The 25,298-nt window shown below is 39.4% G+C and overlaps 1 protein-coding gene across 20 annotated transcripts in view; it reads right to left on the bottom strand.

Annotated features, from left to right (window-relative positions):
- map2k5 (mitogen-activated protein kinase kinase 5) overlaps positions 1–25,298 on the bottom strand; it is a 241,798-nt gene that overhangs the window by 101,014 nt on the left and 115,486 nt on the right. For all 20 annotated transcript variants that reach the window (XM_069910483.1, XM_069910481.1, XM_069910485.1 and 17 more), the window contains 4 exons: positions 18,889–18,957; positions 18,703–18,784; positions 16,313–16,374; positions 1,234–1,282 (listed from right to left, as the gene is read on the bottom strand). In XM_069910483.1, coding sequence (XP_069766584.1) covers positions 1,234–1,282; positions 16,313–16,374; positions 18,703–18,784; positions 18,889–18,957 — 262 coding nt within the window. The remainder of the gene's footprint in view (positions 1–1,233; positions 1,283–16,312; positions 16,375–18,702; positions 18,785–18,888; positions 18,958–25,298) is intronic.

Raw genomic sequence — 25,298 nt, 5'->3', positions numbered from 1 at the left:
ATTTATTGTTATGTAATAAAACAGAAATGTAATATTACAGGAAATTGCCTTTAGTCTGCCATAAGTTGTTGGTTAATTGGATGTTATTGGGTTGCATGGGTTCATCGACCGGAAGAGCCTGTTCCTGTTCTATATGTACAGTATGTCTAAATTGCAACACAAATATCAACATGTAGTAAAGAGAATCTTACACATAAGATTTTAGAGAGATTCATCACCTACGAATGAATCAACTGTGATTTTGAAAGCTTGTAAATATAGCTGGCGCCAGCTGATGGAGATGTGGCTAATGTGGAGGATAAGATCAATACTGATGGGCTGGATTAATGGGAATCATCTGATAAATGAGGCAAGTTCATTTCCACCAAAGTGTCTCAATTAATAGGCTTCAAATATTTTTTATAAATGGTTTAAAATAAAGCTTGTATTGTGAGTTGTACAACACAGAGTGAGTGGGCTGTTCGGATCAACATGTCCAGATTGACCTTTATTGCCCACATGTACTAATCCTTGGCACTTGGCAGAGCAGAGATAGAATGACTGTGACTCCCCACTTTGGTCTGCACAACAAAAAGAGGAGACATTCCAGGCCATTCCTTCCTGATGTGATTAGGATAGTTGGTGATTTCTGTTGACAGTGACGTCCATTGTCAAGATTTGTGTTCAAAGCATTTGGCTGACTTATTCTCCTCGTCAACTTAGTGAGTCATGGGACTGGAGGAAAGCATATAACAAAACACAGAAACAGGTCCTTTGCAAACTAAGCTTCATGACCACGAAGTACAATTTTATTCTCTCCACATTCCAATCAACATCCCCCAGATTCTACCACTCATCTACACTCTTGGGTCAATTTACAGTGGCCAATCAAGCTGCAGCTCGTTAGTATTTGGTCACATGGAAGAAGACACAAGGTCTATAGCGACAGCACTAGAGGTCAAGATTGACACAGGGCACGAGAGCTGTGGAACTGTACCATCATTTTATTAAAATATTAGCTTTTTGTGAAACAACTAAACTCCTTTATTTCTGCTGAATATACCACTCAGCAACTGTGGTTTAGCTATGCGTTCAGTTTTTTGCAATAGCTCCAAGCAAAGGTATTTGAGATTGCTGATGTTAGTTTTACATTCACCCACCACATGAATTATTTTGAGCTTCCAGAATATTTGATATTTAAAGGGAAAAGAAATAATCATTTTTTAAAAATGCTGAATAAAAACCATTATGTACCTCGGTGCAAAATCTTTAGACTCCACAGGTAGGTGAGACCTTTTACAACCTGGAAGACAAAGAAAGGAGAAAAAAATTACAAATTACCCACCCAAAATTAACAATATAGAGGTTAATGATCCCAAATTCTGAAGAATTGCAGGAAATACTGAAGAGGTTCAATCAGATTCAAAAAGGATTGTTGAACTACTAAAATGCAGAAGTTCAAATAAATGACAGAGAATGTCAACACTGGGATTCTCAAAATATAGAGAAATTAGACGTGTTTATTTATGATAAATACTTTGTAGTAAAACCCATATTTATTCTTCCCTTTGATAATCCAAGGTTAAACTTGGAAATAGACTCCCTAAATCTGGGGCAAGGGAACTGAGATGTGAACAAATGAAATCATTCTGGACTGTACAGAAAGACCACAAGTTATAAAATAATACATCAGCTCTTGAAAGGCCAAATTTTCAGTGATTCCTTGACTTACTCAGCTAACTGAATTGCAGACAATATTTTGTTTTTATTGTAGGTATTACAAATAAATAAAAATAAAATGCTACTTATGTTCTTTTCTTCCAAATTTGTTACATTGCTTTTCTAGACACAAGGTTCATGGAGTTCGAGAAAAAGCTGATGTCCACTGTTGGAACACCATTGCTGTTTCAGTCTATTAATGTTGCAATGCCATTCAAGTTCATCTGTGCTCTGAAATGTAAGAGACTAGTTCTCTCTAATGGTCTAAATGGCTGGGTGTATTTTGATCAAGCCAGACAGACCCTGCTGAATAAACAGCAACTACATTAAGAGATGGGGAAGTGCAGAGAGACCTAGGGGTACTTGTACACCAGTCTCTGAAGGCGAGCATGCAGGTACAGCAGGTGGTTAAAAAGGCAAATAGAATGTTGGCCTTCATATCAAGAGGGTTTGAGTATAGGAATTATCCTTGTATAAGGATACCTTACTGCAGCTGTACAGGGCCTTGGTGAGACCCCATCTGGAGTATTGTGTGCAGTTTTGGTCACCTTATCTAAGGAAGGATCTTCTTGCAATGGAGGGAGTGCAAAGGCGATTCACCAGGCTGATACCTGGAATGGCAGGAATGACTCATGAGGAAAGATTGCGCAAATTGGGATTGTACTCGCTGGAGTTTAGAAGATTGAGAGGGGATCTCATGGAGACCTATAAAATTCTGGCAGGACTGGACAGAATGGATGCAGATGGGATGTTTCCAAGGATGGGAAAATCCAGAACCCGGGGCCATGGTTTGAGGATAATAGGCAAACCATTTAGGACCGAGATGAGGAGGAATTTCTTGACCCAGAGGGTGGTGAATCTGTGGAATTCATTGCAACAGAGGGCAGTAGAGGCAGGTTCATTAAATCTATTTAAGAGGGAATTAGATCTATTTCTTCAGTATAAGGGTATTAAAGGTTACGGAGAGAAGGCGGGAACGGGGTACTGAACTTTAAGATCAGCCATGATCTCGATGAATGGCGGAGCAGGCTCGAAGGGTCGAATGACCTACTCCTGCTCCTATCTTCTATGTTTCATTCAGCCAGCACAGCAAATGTGGTGTGCACATTCGGGAAGGGTTAAGCAACGTCCAATTCATGTAGGTTAAAACAAGCTTGACCTGGCAAGACTCCAGTGAGGCAGTATACAACTTTGGTACTCTGGATGAAGCTGAAACATGCAGATTGTGCTCAAGTATTCACACATCTCGTCTCAGGTGTTTAGAAGCAGCATTTTCTTCTAAATTGAATTTTAAATATAAATTATAACCAGGAATATCTATTACATTTCTCCAGGTAAAAGAATGCTACAGAAATAGCTGACAAAAACTGTGTGGTCAGCTAATATAACACTATTTTCTTGATGTAATTTGTCTGTTTACAATTCTGTCACTCTTAGTAAATAAAGGTAAATTGTATACTGCCTTATGATAGATGCACTATATCAATGTGATAACCCCTTTACAAATTCAAGATTACTGACATAAATCTGTGTGTAGGTACTTTTAAAAGGCACAATGAAAGGAATTGCATGCTCTTGCTTCAGAGAACTTGCCTTTAGGATTATTTCTCAACGCTGCCCTTCCTACCTTCATCTCTGAGCTGCTTTATATTCCAGTATTGCCCAGGACTGATAATAACACATAGGGAGTCAAACCCAATGTAGTATTGGTTCGAGTACCCCTTATCTGAGGATCCGAAAACCAAAATGATCCAAAAACTGATTTTTTTTTAGCGCTGACATGATGTCACAAGTTGAAGAAAATTCACCACCTGACTTGCCCACATGGGGTCCTGACAGTTTGATGGCACCAGTTTGATTACAACAGAGCTCTGTGGTTCAAAACAAAATCTTTGCTTCTGGCCAGGAAGATGCCAAATGGAGCTGGGTCCGAGTCTTTAGCATTTGCTGCAGCTAGAGTCGGCGACAGCAATTCCATTCTCAACATCAGGTACACTGCCGTCTGCATTGAAGAAGTCGTCTCAGACTCCCAGGAACAGGGACCATAGTCAGGGACCCGTGGCGGCGGTGGGGAGGTGTTGGGGACTGATGGGGAGGCGTCGGGACTGGCGGCAGGAAAAGACAAAAACCATTATTAATGAGGGAAATGGCACTGGAGGAAACATTTGAAAAAGCCACTAAGGAGAATTTCTAATGTTTCATGCTGCATTTATCTTCTAAGCAGAGATCAAGTATTTTTTGGTAAGTACTAAACATCATTTCATGTGAAATGAAACTTATGGCACAATGTCAGTGCTTGAAAAACTTGCCGTTGTTTATTGTTGCCTGTTTAACCTGCTGATACAGGTTTCTGCTGATGTTTCTGCGCTACTTAGATCCATTATTCTGAAAACCGGGAGAAAACCCCCCCCCGCCCCAAAAACTGAAAAATGACTAGTCCCAAGCATCTCAGATACAGGGTACTGTTCTGTACAGAGATTTGTCAATTTTGATCTGAATGGACAAAAATCCTCAAGGAACAGGATTGGCCCATTCCTGGGCATGGAGGACACCTAGTTCTCCAAGATATGCACACAATTCAATGTCAGAATCAAGTTTACTGGTCATGAAATGTACAAGGTGCAAAATTACTATTCCATAAATACAAGATTAAAAAAACAATAACTAGTGCAAAAAAAAGTGAGTTTGGATCCAGAGGTTCATCGTCCGTTCAGAAATCTAATGGTGGAGGGGGATGAAGCTGTTTTCTAATTTTGAGTGTGTGTCTTCAGGCTCTTGTACCTCCTTCCTGATGGTAGCAGTAAAAGGAGCAGAAGATGCTTCTAGCATCAGTTTCCATTTTAAAATCAAACATCATTGTTGAACTTTTTATCACTTTAACTGTATATTATTTTTATCTGAATTGAAAAATGCACAATGTTGGTAGCAGTAAAGATGCAAAGCAAGGTAGGCTCAGGCAAAGGAAGATGCAAGTCTGACACCAGCGCCTCGACTGGTGGAGTTCATTATTGCAAGGGGAATTTTTATAATACACGTGATCGCATGATGTGCATATGGGGAAATATGTTCACGGGGAAATGTAGCAAAGAGATGCATGTGATTTTTAATTTCTCAATGGATTTCCAGAAGAACAAAATTCATCTCCAATCTTTAAATGCAGCAGAGCTCAAGAATTATAGAAAGGGTCAATGGTATTTCAATGTTTATTCAAATATTGACTGCAAAGCACTGTTACCAATAGTGGTTTAGCACAACATTGTCTCAGTGCCAGCATCCTGGGATCGAATCAGGTGTTGTCTACAAGTGGTTTGTGCCTTCTCCCCGTGTCAGTGTGGGTTTCCTCTCACGCTTCAAAATCTATTGGGGGGGGGGGAGAGGTGGGGTTTTCGGTTGATTGGTGCGTTTGGCGGCATGGGCTCATGGACCGACCGGAAGGGCCTGTTACTGTGATGTACATCTAAATGAGAAACTTTTAAAAATTGTTTCTGTGGTTCATTTTGATCCTTTATTAAATTGCTTAAAATTGTACAGGTTATTTTTATGCATTTCAGAAAGAATTGTGTAAAACATTTTAAGGGCAATACCAGAATATTCCAAAAGAAGTTCAGAAAAGTGAATAAGACTTTTTGAAGAGATAGATGATTGAAGAATATGGGAAGAAAATAGGTCAATTAAATGGATCTAAGGAAAGAGTCCTGTATGGATTAATCACCCATTCTTGTAGAAATGTCCATCTGTCTAAAATACAATTGCAAGACAATGTAACATCATAAACCAAGAATGTACAATTATAATTTTGCTTAGATTCATAAAGAAACACACAGAACCCAACAGATGTCCACATCCATTTCAAGCTCAAGTTTACCATCAACTGATTTCACAAGTACAACCTGATGAAACAGCGTTTTCCGGTCCTTGGTGCAAAACATATAGGCACTGTACCAGACATGAAACAAATACAGACTGTGGTGGTACACCACCGGCCTACTGCAGGGGACAACATCTGCAGAGGACAGGACAACACCTGGCCGGCTGTCAATCAGTCGGCCTGAATGGATCAAGCCCCACCCGGTCGGGTGTCAATTACCCTCCGGGATATAAGCCCGCGCCGGCCTCCCAAAGCCTCACTCAGTTTTTTAGGAAAAAGTGTATTTTTTTTAACTGCAGCTACAGCCAGCCTGGCTCTGTGGAAATCTTTGTGGATTAAAGCCTGTTGTACAGTCTTTACCTTGTGTGTGTCTGATTCTGGCTAACAGCGCACCACACAGACAAACAATACATACGCAGGAAAAGCATACATATAAATAAATAAATAAACAGATAGACTTGTTTACTAAATAATAGTTCGGGTGGTCAGTGTGATCTGTTCTTTCAGTCGTTGAGCATTCTCGCCGCCCGTGGGAAGAAGCTGTTCCTCAGCCTGGTGGTGCTGGGTCTGATCCTCCTGAATCTCTTTACCAACAGGAGTAATTGAAAGATGCCATGTGCAGGAAACGATTTTGTGTGCCTGCTTCAGACAACGATCCCGGTAGATCATGCTGATGGGGATAAAGGAGACCCCAGTGATCCTCTCTGTCACTCTTAGGGTCCTAACGGAGTGACCTAGAACCCAATTCTCGACAGCAACCACATCACACTCTGATGCAGCCAGCCCAGCCAGGATAATCTGATGGTGGTTGGTAACCTTGCCCGTTTCAGTCTTCTCAGGAAGTGCAGTCGCTGATGCATCTTCCTGACCAGTGAGATGTGTGTCCACAATAGGTTACTAGTTAAGTGGACTCCACTCCAGATCTATTGATGTGTAGTGGATCATCTCCTTTGTCTTGTCCACGTTGAGACCCAGGTTGTTCCTCTTGCACCATATCACGAGATTTTCCACCTCTTCTCTGTAGTGCGACTCGTCGTTGTTGGTGATGAGGACGACCTCCACTGTTGGTGATGAGGACGACCTCCGCTGTTGGTGATGAGGCCGACCTCCGTTGTTGGTGATGAGGCCGACCTCCGCTGTTGGTGATGAGGCCGACCTCCCTTGTGTCATCTGCAAACTTGACGACTCTGTGGGAGCTGGATCTATATTCCAGTCATGGGTCGGCAGTGTGAACAGGAGCGGGCTGAGCTCACAGCCCTCTGGGGCGTCTTACCGAATACTAATTAAGGAAGGTGCATTGATATGGGTCCCAAACCAGCACGTTTCTGACATTCGATGTGTGAAACAAGAAATATTTAAAAGCTGAATTATATGGATTTTCACCACACAGTAGCAAAGGAACATAAAAGTCCATGAAAGTATCAGAGTTGAAAGGCCCAGCAAGGCCTAATTTGGTGCTTCATTTCCAATTGTTAAAAATAGGAACAGTGATTTCACAGCATCTGAAGACTTGCTTGTTTCACTCCATTCTATGCGTTTCTCAAGCATTTCAACTTAAAATTTCTAAAAAAACACCACGCATATGGCTGAGGCAAGACCAATGCAATCAAAAGTCATGTTGGTCAAGTTAAATAGGAAAATCTGCAGACATTGGGATTGTTGTGCAATACTCAAAAAGGCTGCACGACCTGCTGAGTTTCTCCAGCACTTTTGTGCACCATAATGGTTGATCATATTTCATGGTCAATGGGGTTTTTATGAAGGTATTTTGTTTACTTTGGGTGGTCAGAGAAGAACTTTTCTCTGAAATCTAGTTATCTATTTCTCCCAGGAAATTATATGCCTACTGGTAGTGAAAACTAGCCATTCACAACCTTTTATCAGTTATGGCTCCCCTAGGACTCTGCTCAAAGTTTATGGGGCCTCTTCCCTGTGGAGCAGTCCAATTTTGGTTTCTTGTGCACTTCTCTCCTACTGACTTCAGAGAAAAAAATATTTATGTTAAGTGATGTGGAAAGAAAACAAAGCTTTTACTTAAATGCGCTGGGGCCTCTAATTGTAGCATGACTGCATAAGACAGGCTCGATGGAGCAGCTAGTTTCCTCTAGCAGATTGTATTTTTATGGAGACACAATGGGCTGAAGACGCTAGAATCTGGATTGAAAAACAAAGAGGTGGAGGAACTCAGCAGGTTGAGAAGCATCTATGGTGGAAAAAGAATTGTTAATGCTTTGGATCTAATGCAGGGTCTCAAAACGAAATCTCCACAATCAATCCCCACCCCTTCAGAAGGTGCTTCACCTGTTAGAGTTTTTCAATCAGGTTGTTTTTTGCATCGCATTTTCATGTTCAACTGCATACTTAACTAGTTCACTGTGGACACACAACCTCTCCTCACTTGTCAGGAAGGCACAACAGCAACTGCACTTCCTGGGAAGACTGAAGCGGGCTACCAACAACCATGGTGTCAACCTTCTCCAGGAGCTCTATTGAGAGCTTTATGGCAGGCTGCATCACAGTGTGGTAGTTTCTGTAAAGAAATGGATCGGAGGTCAATCCACAGGACCATAAGAGTGGCGGAGATGATCCGTGGAGTCTCCCTCCCCCACATCAATGTGATCTACCAGGATCGTTGACTGAAGAGGGCATGCCATATCATTGAGGACTCCTTCCACTCTGCACACAGCATCTTTCAGCTGCTCCCATCAGGAAAGAGATACAGGCATCTCAAACCCAACACCTCCAGGCTGAGGAATAGCTTCTTCCCACGGGCAGTGAGAATGCTGAACGACTAAAGGAACTGCTCACACTGACCATCCAAGAATCTCGTATTCATTAAACGATATTTATTTGTATATATGGATATTTGTCCTACATATGTATTGTTTGGCTGAATATGTGTTATGACTGTTTGTGTGTCTCCGTGTTTTGCACTAAGGACAGGAGAACGCTGTCTTATCGGATTGTATTTGTGCAATCAGATTACAATAAACTTGACCTAAATTGCTTTGTTTTTGTATTAAATAATGTTTTGCATCCCTTTGTGAGGGAGTGTGGAATATGGAGTGGGAATGGCAGAACAGGGTGAACATACCTTGATAAAATGCAGTACAAGAAAATTCTGCAATGCCAATCAGATGTAAAATTGCCCAATGTTTTGCTGACATTTAATTAATACATTCCTAAAGCAATATGTATGACAAGGGAATATTTCCTGGTGCTGTAAGCTGTGCAAAGTAAACCAATTGGCAAATCAATAGAAAATGTGAAATTAAGATTTTAAAAATTTAAATTGAGATGCATGTTGAACTTTTCCTAACCCTTGTATATCCAAAACCATTTTATGTTCAATGAAGTACTTTGAAAAAAAGGCATTGAATTTTGCCAAAACGAACCATTGTTTAAAACTGAAATCTTCTCTGATTGAAGTACACTGAATATGTTGGCTTGGAGTAGGAGAAACTATTTTAATACTTAATCAAGGGGAGGTTTATAAAAACTTGGCAACAATGAATAAGCCTTTGTTTTGTTTCGATAGAACTGGAACTGTTATATACAGTTTTAGTTTCTGTGTGGGCACCATGGTCTGGAGAAACACTGTTTTTGTCGAATTGTACACGTACAGTCAGATGATAATAAACTTGAACTTGAACAATAGTTCAGTGACATTCATCTCCAATCAATCTTCCTTTCTCATTGCCAAATACCTCCAATGCTTAAGTGAAACAATTTGCACAACAGGTTTAATTGATCAAATATTTTATAAGTAAAGCCACAAAAATGCTGGAGGAATTCAAAGTCTCACAGCATCCATAGGAGGTAAAGATACATTACTGAAATTTTGGGCCTGAGCCCTTCCTCAAGATATTGAGTAAACAGCAGGCAGGCGCTTTTTTAATAATAAAATGAGTACTTCCACCTTTCCGAACAATTCCTTTATGTAATGATTATGTAAAGAATCAAAAACTTTCTCCCATAAAACAACAGTCACTTTAGCATGGAAATAGACCTTTGGCGACACAGTTAGCCTAGTGGTTAGTGCAACGTTACAGCGCCACCGACCCAAGTTCGAATCCGTCACTATCCATGAGGAGTTGGTACGATCTGTGGGTTTTCTCCAGGTGCTCCAGTTTCCTCCCACCATTCAAAACTTACTAGCAGCTGTAGGTCAATTGGGTGCATATCTCAATGACTCCAATAAGTCCACAATTTTACAATTTTCTAATTTCTAATTTCATAATAATATTGTTCAAACATTATTACCAGAAGTACAAATAGCTCATAATAAAGTGGTCAGTCTTCTGCATTTTAAGAAAATCAAATCTTGTGTTTGCCCTGTACCAATGTGCTAAATTTACTACATTTGTAACTTTTGCAAAACTTGCTTTATTTGATTACTTTAAATTATCACATAAATTATGATATTCTGTATTGAAATGAACAATTCAACATCAGGGTGGAAAAGAAGAGAATAAAGTTAAATAGAATATACAGTTTTGTGTTGTGCAAGTACTTGTGCAGAGTCTTCTAATTTCATTTCTGATTCAACAAGCCCTGCAAAACGGTCCTAAGATACGACAAAGAAAGTACAACTAGAATAGCACCTTATTTAAAAAAAACTTAAGAAGAAAATATTTAATGTGTGTACTGAGTTGGTAACTGGAATTTATGATGAAAAGGAAACAGAAAGCTGCATTGATATGAGAACTTCTGTTTGTTGCCTCAATAATCAATATGTGTATTTAAATACTTCTATTTGGGCTGTGCAAATATATGATCTCATAAAATTATACATTAAATTACTGCAGTAACAAGCAAATCATGACCAATTTACTGACAAAAGCCAATTTTCAAAGGGAAGCTCTGCTGCCTTGGGCAGTTTCCAAAGATAATTACAGGACTTTGTGAAAATGAAGGTCTGTGAATTAGAATGAACTGAGACTAATAGCTGTCGATGTTTGATCACTTGGATTTAAATTAATTGTCACTACAAGGGATAATGAATGTCAGAATAAGACTGCCAATGTGGAAAAAAATGCAACCTATAATTAAATGCTCTAAATTGCAGACCTTTTACTGATCCTTAGAATTATCAAATATATTCTTATTGAAAATAAAACAAAAAAAAGCAAGATGAAAGAAAAATCACTAAAATCGTTTACATTTAAGTTTTGACCCATCTGGCTCTAAGAAAATATTTGCACCATCCAAACTATGAAGCAAAGTAAAATCGCAAAAAACTTTTAAAATATCCCATAATACTAGTTCTGATTATGTAAAACACATTTATGAAAATTCTGAAGCAAAAATAATCTAATAGTTTTTTTTGTGAGTGGTTTTAGAAATAAAATCTCATTCACTAGGCAGGACTTTGTTGTCTTGATTGAAGGTCATTAAAAGAGGTATTTGTCAGAGCTCCTCTTAAATGTTAGTTTTCAACCACAGATTTCCTTTTCAATGACTGAGCCACCTGTGCTAATCCAATTATACAGCAACCAGAGGTGTGCTCTGTATTGGGAAATTAAAGCTGATTCCAGAAATATTTTAAGTGGAATTTTTTTTTGTAAGGCAAGAGCAAAAGATAATAAAACAATTTGCTTTAACCTGGAATAAGGTTGCACGTAGAAAGGAAAAAAAAACAAATTACTAACTCTCAAAATTATTATTGACGCAAAATCAACTAATCCCTTTCACAATAGATAACCTTTCCTTTAAAGAATGGGAGAGAAAAGGAATTAAAAGAATAGAAAATTGTTTTTTGGGAAATAATTTATTATCATTTGAACAAATGAAGTACAAATATGGTATAACTCACGGTACAATGTTTGCATACCACCAACTGAAAACCTACTTAAAGGACAAACTGGGAAGCAGACTGAGGTTACCAGAAGGAAGCAGCTTTGAATATGTAATTACAGACACAATGATAATTAAAAGATTTATAACAAACATGTACATCAAGCTGGAAGAGAAAGAAAATGAAATAAGCTATAAACCCAAACAAAAGTGGGAACAAGATCTAAACATAAAGATTACAAAATGAAATATGGGAAAAGCTATGCTCCGGAACTATGAGAAATACAATAAACACGAGGTTACGCATGATACAATATAATTGGTTACACAAGCTATATATCACACCCCAAAAGTTAAATAAATGGGACCCAACAGTATCAGATAGATGTTTTCACTGTAAGAAGGAAACGGGAACAACAGTACATCCAATTTGGGAATGTGAGAAATTGGAAAAGTTTTGGGATGATCTAAATCAGCTATTAAATAAAATCACAGAGAGCAACATACCAAAAAATCCAGAGATCTTTCTTCTAAGTAATATAAGAAGTAAAGAATTAGGCCTCAAACTGGATGAAGCACAAAAAAGATTTATTATGATAGCCTTAGCAGCAGCAAGAAAATGTTATAATGTCAACTTGGAAATTAGAAGAGAGCCTGAGAGTACAGCAATGGTACATAGAAATGAATAAATGTATTCCATTGGAGAAAATAACATATAACTTTAAAAATAAAGTCACATTATTTGAACTAATTTGGGAACCGTACATGGAACACAACAGAGAGGGCCTACCGCGGACCTCCACCCCCTAAAATGATAAAATGAGAAGAAGATGAAATGAACTGACCCAGTGTGTAAAAGCAGATGACACAATTTTCTTGTTTATTTTCATTGTGTGATGACATTGTTTAATGGGTTTATTGTATTGTGCATGTTGAACGTTTAATGGGTTTGGAGGGGGGGTGGGAAGGAGGGAGGGAAGGGAGGGGGGGAAAGGGGAGAAAATGACACTGTGTATATTCAAGAGGGAAATGTTTGTGTGTATTTTGGTTAATATGGTTCATAGTGTGAAAAATAAATTAAAAAAAAAACCTGGAATAAGGTCAGCAAACCAATTCATTGATATAGGACGCGCACCAACATCTCCTCTTTCTTCGAAGACTAAGGAGGCTTGGCGAGCCTCCCTTGTCCCTCCACAACTTGTACAGGAGCACTATCGAATGCATTAGTGTGACAAATAAACTTCAACTTAAGAGCTGCAAAATGACATCACACTTGCACTCCACCGATGAACTCCATGGGGAGACTAGTGTAAATCGATAGCAAGGAGCCGCCAGCAAATTTGGACTTTTGCAGTGAGATCCCAAATATGCTGGCACTTAGCAGAAAAAAAGATAGCTGTTCGGCTTGAAACTGTCTTTCTCATTTAAAAAATTTTTTCACTTACAAATTCTTTTGGATTTTGAAACCACTATTATATCACAAATTAACCTTATCTTTGCTCAAAAAAGCTTATCTCATCTCTTCCCAGAATAGAATCTCCACATTCCATGCACCAACTGGTTAATTTTTTGTGCATTCCTTAAAGGTCAGGATACCCTTCCTAAGTGCGTCACTAGAAAAATACTTCCTTGCTTTAATGGAAATAATAGAACAATAAAAGCTGAGATAAACTATTTTGTTTCTTTAATTAATGAGCCTATCAATCCTGTATTTGGATTAGTAAACTGTCTAAATTTATTAAAGCAATAATTCAAATAATGATAGATTAAAATTCAATTTTCCAATGTTAATAATAAATGCATTAACATGTTAGAACATGGGAAATAGACCAATAAGACACTTGAACAGGCCCTTCTGTGCTGACATAATGTCCAAATCAAACTAAAACTCTCCCGCTTGGCCTTGATCGCCATCCTTCAATCCTCTTCATATTCATGTGTCTATCCAGAAGCCTCCTAAATGCTATGATTCAATCCACATCCATCATTATTCCTGGCAGCTTGTTCAGACACCCACCATTCTCTGTGTAAAATATTTGCCCTGCACATCTGCCTTAAATTCTTCCCCCTCACCTTAAACGCATATCTTCTAGTGTGTGTGATGCTTCTACCCTGGAGAAAAGTTTCTGCCTACCCTCCCCATGAACTCCTTTCATGATTTTATAAAATCCTTATGAAGTCTGCCTTCAGTCTTCTGATCCAGAGAAATCAATCCAAGTTTGTATAATCTCACCCCATTACACACCCTCTAAACCTTTTCTGTATCCTTCCCAAAGCCTCCATATCCTCCATAATGGGATAACCATAGTGTTCCAAGTTTGGCCTAACCAAAATTTTATATTGCTGTAACATGACATCCTCACTTTTATATAGCACACAAACAACCAGATCACCGATCCCTGCAGAAAACGGTCTCTAACCTAAAAAGAAGCTGCCTACCACTTCCCTCTGCTTTCTATAATAGGCCAGCCAATTTTGCATCCAAACTAGAACTCATCAAAGATGCCATGCATTTGCACCTTCTGAACACCTTCCTAAAGTCCAGTAGACAACACGGGCTGCCCTACCCTTATTAACCACCTTCAGCATCACTTCAAAAAACAAATTGTGACCTGCCCCTTACAAAGCCAAGTTGACTGTCCCTAATCTGACCATAACTTCCAAATGTGCTTAAATCCCATCCTTAAGCATCTTTCCAACAGTTTCCCTGCAATGATGTGATGTTTAAATACATCAATTTTGACTCACATGTTACCCAGAAATAGGCCAATTCTTTCATTAACAATAAGCAGGGAAATTTTTGTCATATTTTTGCTCCTCATAACACTTTTATCCCATGTTGTATAAATGTTGTACTGTATTTCCCGCACAATTAAGTGTGGTAGGGAAGGTATCACAGAAGGATTCCTTGCCTGGTACTTTAGTGGAAATTATGATCCTTCAATTTGAAATGTTATATGACTTGAATCTACAATAAGGCAAATAACTTTATTAAAACAAGTCCAATTGACATTAGTGAGATAATTCCATGCTGCCAGAAGAGAAACATTCAATTTAAGAATGAATCGAGGATTGCAGATACAGTAGTGTAACCTTATTCCCTACATATTATTTTTGTGCCTCGAGGCATTGCTGAATTAGTTTTTATTTTCTTATCCACACAATATCATGCAAAAAAAATCCTTACTTTGTGATAAACCTGTCAGCTATTTGGGCTATTTTTATTTCAAAATAAAAGCTATTCAAATCATAAAATTCGGATTGTGGATTGAGACTCCATTGTCATCTTTTCTACAAAAATCTTTTTCTTCATCCTGCAACTTTCTTCCCCAGGTCTCAAAATGAAACCACAGCTTTACTGAACACTTGCTTGAAGTGATCATTTATATACCTATTTTCTTTTCTTTGGCTTGGCTTCGCGGACGAAGATTTATGGAGGGGGTAAAAGTCCATGTCAGCTGCAGGCTCGTTTGTGGCTGACAAGTCCGATGCGGGACAGGCAGACACGGTTGCAGCGGTTGCAAGGGAAAATTGGTTGGTTGGGGTTGGGTGTTGGGTTTTTCCTCCTTTGCCTTTTGTCAGTGAGGTAGGCTCTGCGGCCTTCTTCAAAGGAGGTTGCTGCCCGCCAAACTGTGAGGCGCCAAGATGCACGGTTTGAGGCGTTATCAGCCCACTGGCGGTGGTCAATGTGGCAGGCACCAAGAGATTTCTTTAGGCAGTCCTTGTACCTTTTCTTTGGTGCACCTCTGTCACGGTGGCCAGTGGAGAGCTCGCCATATAACACGATCTTGGGAAGGCGATGGTCCTCCATTCTGGAGACGTGACCCATCCAGCGCAGCTGGATCTTCAGCAGCGTGGACTCGATGCTGTCGACCTCTGCCATCTCGAGTACTTCGACGTTAGGGGTGTAAGCGCTCCAATGGATGTTGAGGATGTCTCCGCTCCTATACCTATTTTAATGATTCATTAAATGCTATAATCGCAACTACTAACAGGAAATGATGTTGAGATTCCTTTACTTTTTCCACTGAAGCGATTAAAAACACTGATGCACGTAGATTGCAACAATGTTGAAGCAGATTAAAAAGAATGACTTGCATTTACATAGCAGCTTTCACTGATGTCCCAAAGTTTTAATTACTAATGAAGTATTTTTAAACTGACTTGCAATTTAAACCACAACATCCTCATGAAGCCTTCTCCCCAGCCTTTCGATTCAGGCACCTGGCTGCTTTTCACTCATACCATGAAGGAGGGCTCAGGCCCAAAACGTCAGTTACAAATCTTTACTTCCTGTGGACGCTGCGAGACCTGCTGAGTGCTCCAGAATTTCTGTGTTTTCACATCCATGTGCAGTGAACCAGAAGCTTACGGAAGGTTGGGACCTTCAACCGGCTCAGTACTATTACAGAGTAGGTGGGGGATTGGGAACTTGCAGAATGGCAAAGCACAGTACAAATAAATGTCTTAACACCCTGATATGTAGAATCCCTTGAGTGCAGTTCATCTTGTAAAGCCAACCAATGAAATACTACCCTACTATGTGTTTAGGTTCTAATAATAAGCCACACTTTACACCTGCTGTTATGGTTTCTTTAGCAAGTGAAGAGTTCAGATATAGGCAGAAAAGGTTTTAAAAACAAACTCCATAAGGATGTCCCCAACCAGGCCAGAATTATAGAAGTGTTACATCTAATTACTTTTCCAAGACTTACCTGTAATCTTTAGCCAGTTAACCGTGTCTACAATTCCAAACAACCCCCAGGCCATGATAATATGCAAATTGCAATTTATGTCTGTCACCCTAGATTTTTCTGGGTGTCCATAAAGATATAATATTTATACACAAATAATTAATAAATTCTGGTGTCATGATCATTTTCCCGGAATTCGCATTCAAAATAAAATTAATGCACATTTAGCATAAATTCTAAAAACATTTAAACTTACTGCCACAGAGATTCTGCCTAGAACATGCTCAGGGATTTTTCTATATACATCCAAAGAGCCTCCTAAAGAAAATAATAATAATAAGAGGGGAAAAGATATGTGAAATAAAGATTATTACAATCATCAACTGTAAACTGCTGGATTAAATTGTTTTAATGCTTGTGACTACAGAACTAAATCTGGTTCAAGGTCAAGTGTAACAACCAGATATTGGAAAAAACCCCCCACATTTTCAGGTTTCGATAACTGGGAATTGGGTTTTACGATCTTAATTAAATTCAACTACAGGTGCTCCTCGACTAATGATGGGGTTGCACTCCGATAAACCCTTCGTACGTGGAATAAGTGAAGGTTGTAAAAGATACAGTACCATACCTATTCAACATCACAGCCATAGCTACCTTAAACGTGCTCAGAACACTTACCATAACCTACAACTGGGCAAATTTATCTCATTAAAGCCTATTTTATAATTAAATATTGAATAGCTATTGAATAAATTACAAAAATAAACAAGTTTAATCATAAAATTATGTGATAACGACCATTGTAACTTTGTAAAATCATAAATCGGACATTCGTAAGTAGAGGAGCATCCGTAATTGACATTTAAAAGGATGATCAGATATTTTTGAAATCTTTGTTTATCACGAACATATTATTAAACCATTCTTGTGTGGAATCAAGGCATACCAAACACATAGATGTGCTGTCAATCATCTCAGTTGTCATGGTCTATATGGAAAAGCATTGTTGCATTTGATCAGACAGAGTATTTCCCCAATGAAGGAAGATGTAATGATAAAATTGACCAGCCAGGACAGCAATTCCCTTATGCTTGGATTGTGAGAAACAATTTTATTTGTACTCCATATAGTTAATCACTCAACAAATAGATTCAAAAGCCAATTGGATAATCAACCTATTATTCTTGGAGGAAATTAATAAATGATCTTTAAAAGGGACAATGGAAGGTAAAATCATAGTCAATAAAGTATTAATCACTGCAAAAAAAAAATCCAGTTTAATTGCAAGCCCAAATAGCTTCAGAATGGAGCAGTCTCTCTGGAATCCTGTCTCCACCACAGGTGGCCTCTGTGGCGTCATAGAAACATGCTCTAGGGGCCCAAAGACTCAAGCCTTGGCCTAATCCCAAAGAACTCAATGCCTCTGAAGTAACACTCCCAGCATTGGCTGTACTCTCAGTGTGGGTTGGTACCTGATGCAAAGAAAACCATAACCTGTTTTGCAGAGTTGCACTGGGACAATGCACCAATTTATATTTGATCAATACCTCAAAGATTAACTAAATTAATGGAATTACCAATGGGAGGTGTCCCCATCCCAATGGTCTATACCCCCCCCCTATCTTTTCTCCAATACCCTATCACCTCTTAGCCCTTCCCTCCCCAGCTTCTTCTCACTTTAGTCTCGATAAAGGGTCCTGACCTATAATGTTGACTGAATTATTTCTGCCCTCGCATGCTCCTGAGTTCCTCCAGCAGTTCGTTGTTTTCTCTTGATTCCTGCATTTGGGTTTCTCCTCTCTAAATGACTGAAAATGCTGTGTAACTAAAAAAAAGTACCTTTTCATCTTTACTGATGCCCAAAAACAACCAATGGATGAAGCTCAATTATATAAATGATTTGCATGTTAGAAAGTTTTCTATCCTGAACGTAACGCCTCCTGATATTCAATGAATAGTGTTTCCATTTTGTACACCAAATGCAGAGAACCAGCAAGCCTAAACAACCTATCGGTTTTGAATCTGTGAAAACCATGAAACATTTTTTCAAGGCAGCCATGAATCCTTTAAGCTTTTTTCCAAATTGAAATGTTGCCTATTTGCCATCTAAATTAGTTTCAGCTAATATTTCAAGTGGCATCAAATCTTGCTATAGGCTTCAGGGGATTTAAATGTAACAAGTTATTGCTAATAAAGTGAAAGGCATTTTCGCAGGAGGTCACAGTACAGAATTCTTTTTCTCCATAGCGTTCTAAGCTGGAGACACTCGGGAGGCTGAGATGCAGGAATCAGGAACCACAAAAATCACAGGAGAGATTCAGTGGGTGAAGCAACATCAGTGAGAGGAAAAGAAGAGATGACGTTTTGGGCTGGAACTCTTCATCAAGAAAAAAGAAATGGTCCTGATGAGGGCGTTTAGCTGGAAACGTTGACCATTTTTTTTCTCCCACCAATGCTGCTTGACCGACTGAGTTCGTCCAGCAGATTGTCTGTTACTAGTATTTTATTCTGTTTGGTGGCCTCATTCATTCTTCATTCTCACTTACATACCCTGACACGTCCAAGATCTTGCAACAAAAAAAGAACAACCTCATTCATTAAGAGTCATAAATATTTTGAGTTTAAAATAGCACTCAAACTCACCATCCATGAATTCAGTACATATTGATATCCTGTTTTCCACAAAAAATGCGCCATAAAATCCTATTATATACGATGAGTCACACTGTAATCATTTGAATGAAAAAACAAACATTTTAGAGAACAATCTCACAATTTGTACAATTCAAAAATAAAGTTAAATTTAACAGTCTGGTGATGCAAAATTACCTTATAAAGAATTTCTAATTCTGACATAATTTGCTTCTGAAGCTCCAATGTTATGTCTAAGGGAATTACCTGGAAGAAAATAAAATGTTAGTCATATGGTAAGTTTCTAAAAATTGTGACTTTAAAAGGCAGAAAGTCAAGTGTCCCTGCTGGACAAGGAGGTTGTCGGAGCATCAAATTTCAACCCTTTAAGTCGTGAGCCTGCCACCTTGTAACTGGAGTGTCAACCCTAGGTACCACTTAATGAGCTGTGTGTATTTCCATATCTTTTCAGGAATGAGGCTGGGTCTGGAAGGTCAGTATGAGGAATGTGATATGTCGGCTGAGCAATGTGACCTGGAATCAAAGTGGTCAAATTGAGCAAAAAATTAAACTGTTGGATGAATTCAGTAGGTAATGCAGCCCCATCCGTACCTTGTTGGGATTCCAGTTTCAGAATTCAGTTTCAGATTTATTGTCATGGAACATACATGACATCACATACAGCCCTGATTTATTTTCCTGCGGGCAAGGTAGAATTACCACTTACTGATAGTGCAAAAGAAAAAAAATGTACTCAACATACGCATGTAAACAAATAAAGAAATGTAACCAAACTGACTGAGCAATACAAAGAAAAAAAATCAATAAATCAATAAACTGTCTGCTGACATCAGAACATCATTCAAGAGGGTGAACCCTTGCAAGGCGTCAGGGCCTGACGGTGTACCTGGTAGGGGACTGAAAATCTGTCCCAACCAACTAGCAGGAGTGTTCACAGACATTTCAACCTCTCACTGCTAAAGTCAGAGGTTCTCACCTGCTTCAAAAGAGCATCAATCATCCGGGTTTCCAAGAAGAGTAGTATTTGACTATTGTCCAGTAACACCAACATCTACTGTGATAAAAATGCTTTGAGATGTTGATCATAGCCAGAATTAACATGTACCTTAGCAAAAGACTGGACCCACTGAAATTCGCCTACTGCCACAATCACTCCATAGCATATGCAATATCGCTGGCTCTCCACTCTGTTCTGAATCACCTTGAAAACAGCAACTCATACAAACGGCTGCTCTTCAGAGACTAAAGATCACCTTTCAACATCATGATTCCCTCAGTGCTGGTCAAGAAGCTCCAAATCCTGGGTCTCTGCATCCCCCTCTACAAATGGATCCTTGACGTCCTCATCAAAAGACCAGTCGGTACGAATTGGTAAAAAGTCTCCTCCTTACTATCAACACAGGTGCACCTCAAGGATGCGTGCTTAGCCCACTGCTCTACTCATCATACACCCATGACTTGGTGGCCAGACACAATTCCAATGCTATCTACAAATTTGCCGATGACACCACGGTTGTCAGCAGAATCGCAAACAGCATCGAGGAAGCGTCCAGGAGGGAGATAGATCAGCTCATTGAGCGGTGTCACCCAACAACCTTCCGCTCAACGATAGCAAAACCAAGGAGATGATTGTGGACTTCAGGAGGAAGTCAGAACACCATCCAGTCCTCATCGAGAGCTCAGTAATGAAGAGGGTCAAGAACTCCAAATTCCTGGGTGTCAACATCTCGGAGAATCTGTTCTGGAGCCTCCATGTTGATGCAATCACGAAGAAGCTTCCTCAGCGGCTATACTTTGTAAGGTGTTTGAGGAGATTCAGTATGTCACAGAAGACTCTTGAAAACTTCTACAGGTGTACCTTGGAGAGCATCCTGGCTGGTTGCATCACTGTCTGATACAGAGGTTCCAATACTCAGGACAAGAAGAAACTCCAGAGAGCCGCTAACACGTTCTGTGAAATCATGGGCACCAGACTTCACTCCATCAAGGACATCTTCAAAAATTAACCTCTCTCCTCAAGGACCCCCACCACGCAGGTCATGCCCTCTTCACTGTGCTACCATCGGGAAAAAAGTACAGGAGCCGAAAGATGAGCACCCAGCGGCACAAGGACAGCTTCTTCCCCGCCGCCGTCGGATCACTGAATGATCAATGAACCAAAGACCCTGCCGTACTTTGACTTTATGAGCACTAATTTTATTTATTGTTGTAAAGGTGGTTTTTATATTGACTCCTGATGCTGCGAAACAACAAATTTCATGACTTGTTCATGACAATCAATCCTGAAAAAAAAAAGTAAGGTCTTAAATGAGTCCCTGATTGAGTATGTTGTTGAAGAGTCTGATGGTGGAGGGGTAGCAGCTGTTCCTGAACCTGGTGGTGCGAGTCTTGTAGTACCTGTAGTTCTTTCCTAATGGAACAGAGCGTGTGCTGGGTGGTGCAGATCCTTGATGATTGCTGCTGCTCTACAGCATTCAAATCTACTTACCTCAGCAAAACTAACAATAGTCAATCCCAATTATGCAGGAGTCCAAAGATGTAGAAAGATTTGATCTAAGAAACTCAAGGAGCAATGATTTAAGAGTTATCAAGTTCAGATTTTTAGAAAGCAGCAGGTTTCAAAGGGGAGAGAAGAAACTCTAGGGTGATTGTACTTCATTTGATTTTCTATGTTGAAGGTAACAATGCCTAATTGGTAATATTTTCATACTCGGTTAAGAATGCTGGAGGCTTAAGCCTCACAATTGAAAACGTATGCAATAGTGAAGCGCTGAAGGAGTGTGATATTGGCAGATGTGCCATCTGTCACAAGATGCTAAACCAATTATCAGCATTTTAAATGGACCTTGACGTTCTTGTGCCACCTATTAAAAAAAGATAGCAGTTTCCACTCAACTAATATGTTGGAAAAGAGATGATAAATCATTAACACCCATGATGAGCTTCTCAACTTCATTTGCTTTGTTGCCAACTTCCACCCCAACCTCAAATTCACTTGGTCCATCTCCAGCAACTTCTCCCCTTTCTTTATCTCTCTATCTCCATCTCGGAAGACAGATTTTTTCTAACAGACCGACTAACTCCCACAACTACCTCGATTCCACTTCTTCACAGCAAAGATTCTATTCCTTTGCCCATCTCAGTTGCATCTGTTCCTAAGATGAGGTCTTTGTCCAGAAAACAGTGTCTGCAGATTTGAGTTTCACCTCTTAATAAATCATCTTGCTCAAATTTGTAAGATGCTGCAACAAAATGGGCGACAACTTGATGTCCTATATATGTATTACTAAAGATTGTTGTTTAGTGTTTGTAATAACTTGTTTACGTGTCTCTCAGCTCACAGGAATGTATGCCTGGTATGACCCCACTCCAATCTATCAATAAGCACTTAAAGAATGGGTATGTAGGAATAAAACATATGCATTTAAATTTGTTTGCTTTTGAATGGGCACATTAAAGTCTTCTGCATGCCCACCTCTCTCGGGTAAATCACCAGGGCCCACCCTCTCAAGTGTCCAGTGTAGGAGGGCCTTAGATTGTGGTCCTTCCCATAATGCCTTTGCAGTGGCTGCATCAAGCCTCGATGCATCCCTCAGTGCACATTCCTGCACTTTAACAGCAACCTTCCTTCCTTAGTCTAACAAATTTTAAGTAAGCCAAGGCGCATCTTTCACTGAGCTGATGATCTTTAAGCAGCAGTTGGACACACATTTTAAGTATGGGTCCCTGGGAACCGCCCATGGTCACAAAATCCTGCTACACAGCTGCTCAGGATCATGACATCCTTTTCCAGATGAGGCAAATGCACAGTCCATGAAGAGGTGACCAACTGTTCCACTTTACACTGCAGCACCCTTGAGACTCCAGCTATGCAGGACAGATCTGACCACTGGTTGACGGACAAAGCTGCGAAAGCTTTTCTGCAGAGGACGAGTAGTGTAGGAAGTTCCAAATGAAGAACACTGAAACAGGCTTACAGTTTCTTCCCTGCAGCCATCAGGTTCCTGAATGAACCCCATAAAAATGGCATCACCCAGGATGAAGAGCTGGATCATCATTTCTCTCTTAATGTATCTCCTTATCCCTGCTTAGTTAATGTCTTTATATTTGTTGGTATATTAGTAAAGCTTCATCTATAAACCTAGGGGGAGCGGGGAGGTTAATTATGACAGTGGCAAGGTTAGCGCGCAGCAACTGGGATTCAAATTTAAATTTTTGTAAATTATGGGAATTACCTGATTAAAGTGAACTTTACATAATTAAGGACTAAAATACTGATTTTTCTTTTCAAAGGACTTTACATTTTTCAATGTCTTTTGCCTTTTAAGCTGTTTATTCTTAATGCAAGTGTATTAGTTAGGCATCGTAAGAGTGAGTCTCAAGCAACTGGAAAGGGCCAAAACACAAATTATATTCCTTGAGATCTGTGACTTCCTACTCTTCTTCTCTTTGGCTTGGCTTCGCGGATGAAGATTTATGGAGGGGTAAAGTCCACGTCAGCTGCAGGCTCGTTTGTGGCTGACAAGTCCGATGCGGGACAGGCAGACACGGTTGCAGCGGTTGCAAGGGAAAATTGGTGGGTTGGGGTTGGGTGTTGGGTTTTTCCTCCTTTGTCTTTTGACAGTGAGGTGCGCTCTCAAACAACCTCAAATAAAGTGTCACACCTGCACTGACTGCTTTTTGCCATTAGAGATAAAAAGGTCGTAGGCGCTCTTGGCTTCCTAGCCAGGATCATTCCTGGCTGCTGCAACTGACCTTTCTTACATCTGTACCCTTCTACAGAGCTGCTAACTGTTGTGTTAGATGTTAAGGTTTAAGATTCCTTTTATTGTCACATAATAATACATTGAAAATATAACATACAAGCTATGCCTTTATTCTTGCCTACTGAAATCCAGTCACCATTAGTATTGCCCAGCCTCCCTTACAGTACAAGAGAAAGAGAAGCAAGATGTCACGCTCTGATTCAATCCTGACCTCATGCCCAGACTCGGTGGTGTTTGCACGTTCTTCCTACGACCACGTGGACTTCCTCCCACATTCCAAAGATGGGCAAGTGGATGAGTAAATCTGCCACTGTAAAATGCCCCAGTGTGTAGGCGTGGTAGAATCTGGGGAAAATTGATGGAAATGTCGGGATCATTCCCCCCATCATTCAGTGCAGAACAGGTGGGCTGAAGGACTTTTTCCCTGCTGTTTTTGTCCTTCATGCCTGAAACTCTATTTAACAAGAAATGAAGATGATTAAAATGCAAGCTTTTCCAGATGATTTTGTAGTTTATAATGTTGGTTCTAATGCTAGAGAGGATTTTGTAATAAAATAGATATTAAAGCTAAGATAAACAGGTTATCAGAATAAGCAGTGCGTTTACTGGTTAAACTGACACACCAAAGCCTTCTTGTTTTTTAAATGGTGGGGGACAGATTTGAGATCATGTGAAAACCCATTTTTTACCTTGCTGTAGGGGGATTTATAAAAAGCAGTTCCAAATTGACTTGTAACTGTAATATCCTGCTGCCAAGGAAAATTTAAAACCACATACTTGTGAATCAATAGTCATTCACCAAACAAAATTCAACTCAGGGTCTCTTGGTGCAAAAACATGGAATAATTCACCTCCACACATCCCAATGTCCCTCAATTAATCGGAATAGCGTTTAAGGCTGAGAGTGGAGTACCTGAGTAAATTTGCTCAGATTACCAATTCACCTCCAGGACAAACAAGGATGAGTTGTCAAGTTAAATACAAGCAGTCAACTGACTGAATTATAATTTACTCTTTGAGCTCAACTTAAATTAGTGCAAGGCTATTAAAATATACAGTATAAATAAGGCAATTCATCACTAGCTGACATGGATGACTTTGTCTATTTGTAGGGAGCAGGCACACATTCCACTTAAGGGAAGGAGTGCAGAATCACAGGTCAAATTAAGCTACTATTCCAGTTTAATTTACTTATATAATCCCTAGCTGATACTATTGTCTTTATATACACTTTTGCAGCATCTGAGATGCATGATTACGATGCAAATGATTAATCAAATTACATATTAAAAGCTGGTCTCCATCCAATAGTGACCAAGGCAAGTTACTAAACAGCAGCAAGTACAGCATTTCATTCATAGCTTCTTGTGTGCACGATATAAAAAGGAAAATTATTCAAGGTATTTTGCAAAAATTATAGGTTTAAGTGATAATCAGTAATTTTGGATTAGGCTCTGAAACTTTCTTTTTACTCCAGGAAAACAATCGTTTCCATTTTTTATTGCAAAATAAATATTATTCACAATAAGACCAGCACCAATGTTTTAAGTGAAATAAATAATGGAAGATTTAAAAGTTCCTATTGAAGTGAGTTTGAAATGAATTTAGACGGTTCATTTTGTGCAGAATTCCACTGCACAAAAAATAGGGGAAGAGGAACTGAGTGAAGTTAGGCATTTTGAAATGATCCAATGATCAATGCAGAGCCATTTGCTCTGATCCCTCTGTCTATGATTGATAACAGTTGTCAAGTATGGAATCCTGCTTTCTAAATTGTGCTGGTTACCTCTTTCCTTCAGGTTAATATATAAATATTTAGTT

The sequence above is a fragment of the Narcine bancroftii genome, chromosome 14 (genome assembly GCF_036971445.1).
Source record: "Narcine bancroftii isolate sNarBan1 chromosome 14, sNarBan1.hap1, whole genome shotgun sequence".
NCBI lineage: Eukaryota > Metazoa > Chordata > Chondrichthyes > Torpediniformes > Narcinidae > Narcine > Narcine bancroftii.
The sequence above is the reverse complement of the archived record's forward strand: the minus strand, read 5'-3'. Positions and strand labels throughout refer to the sequence as shown.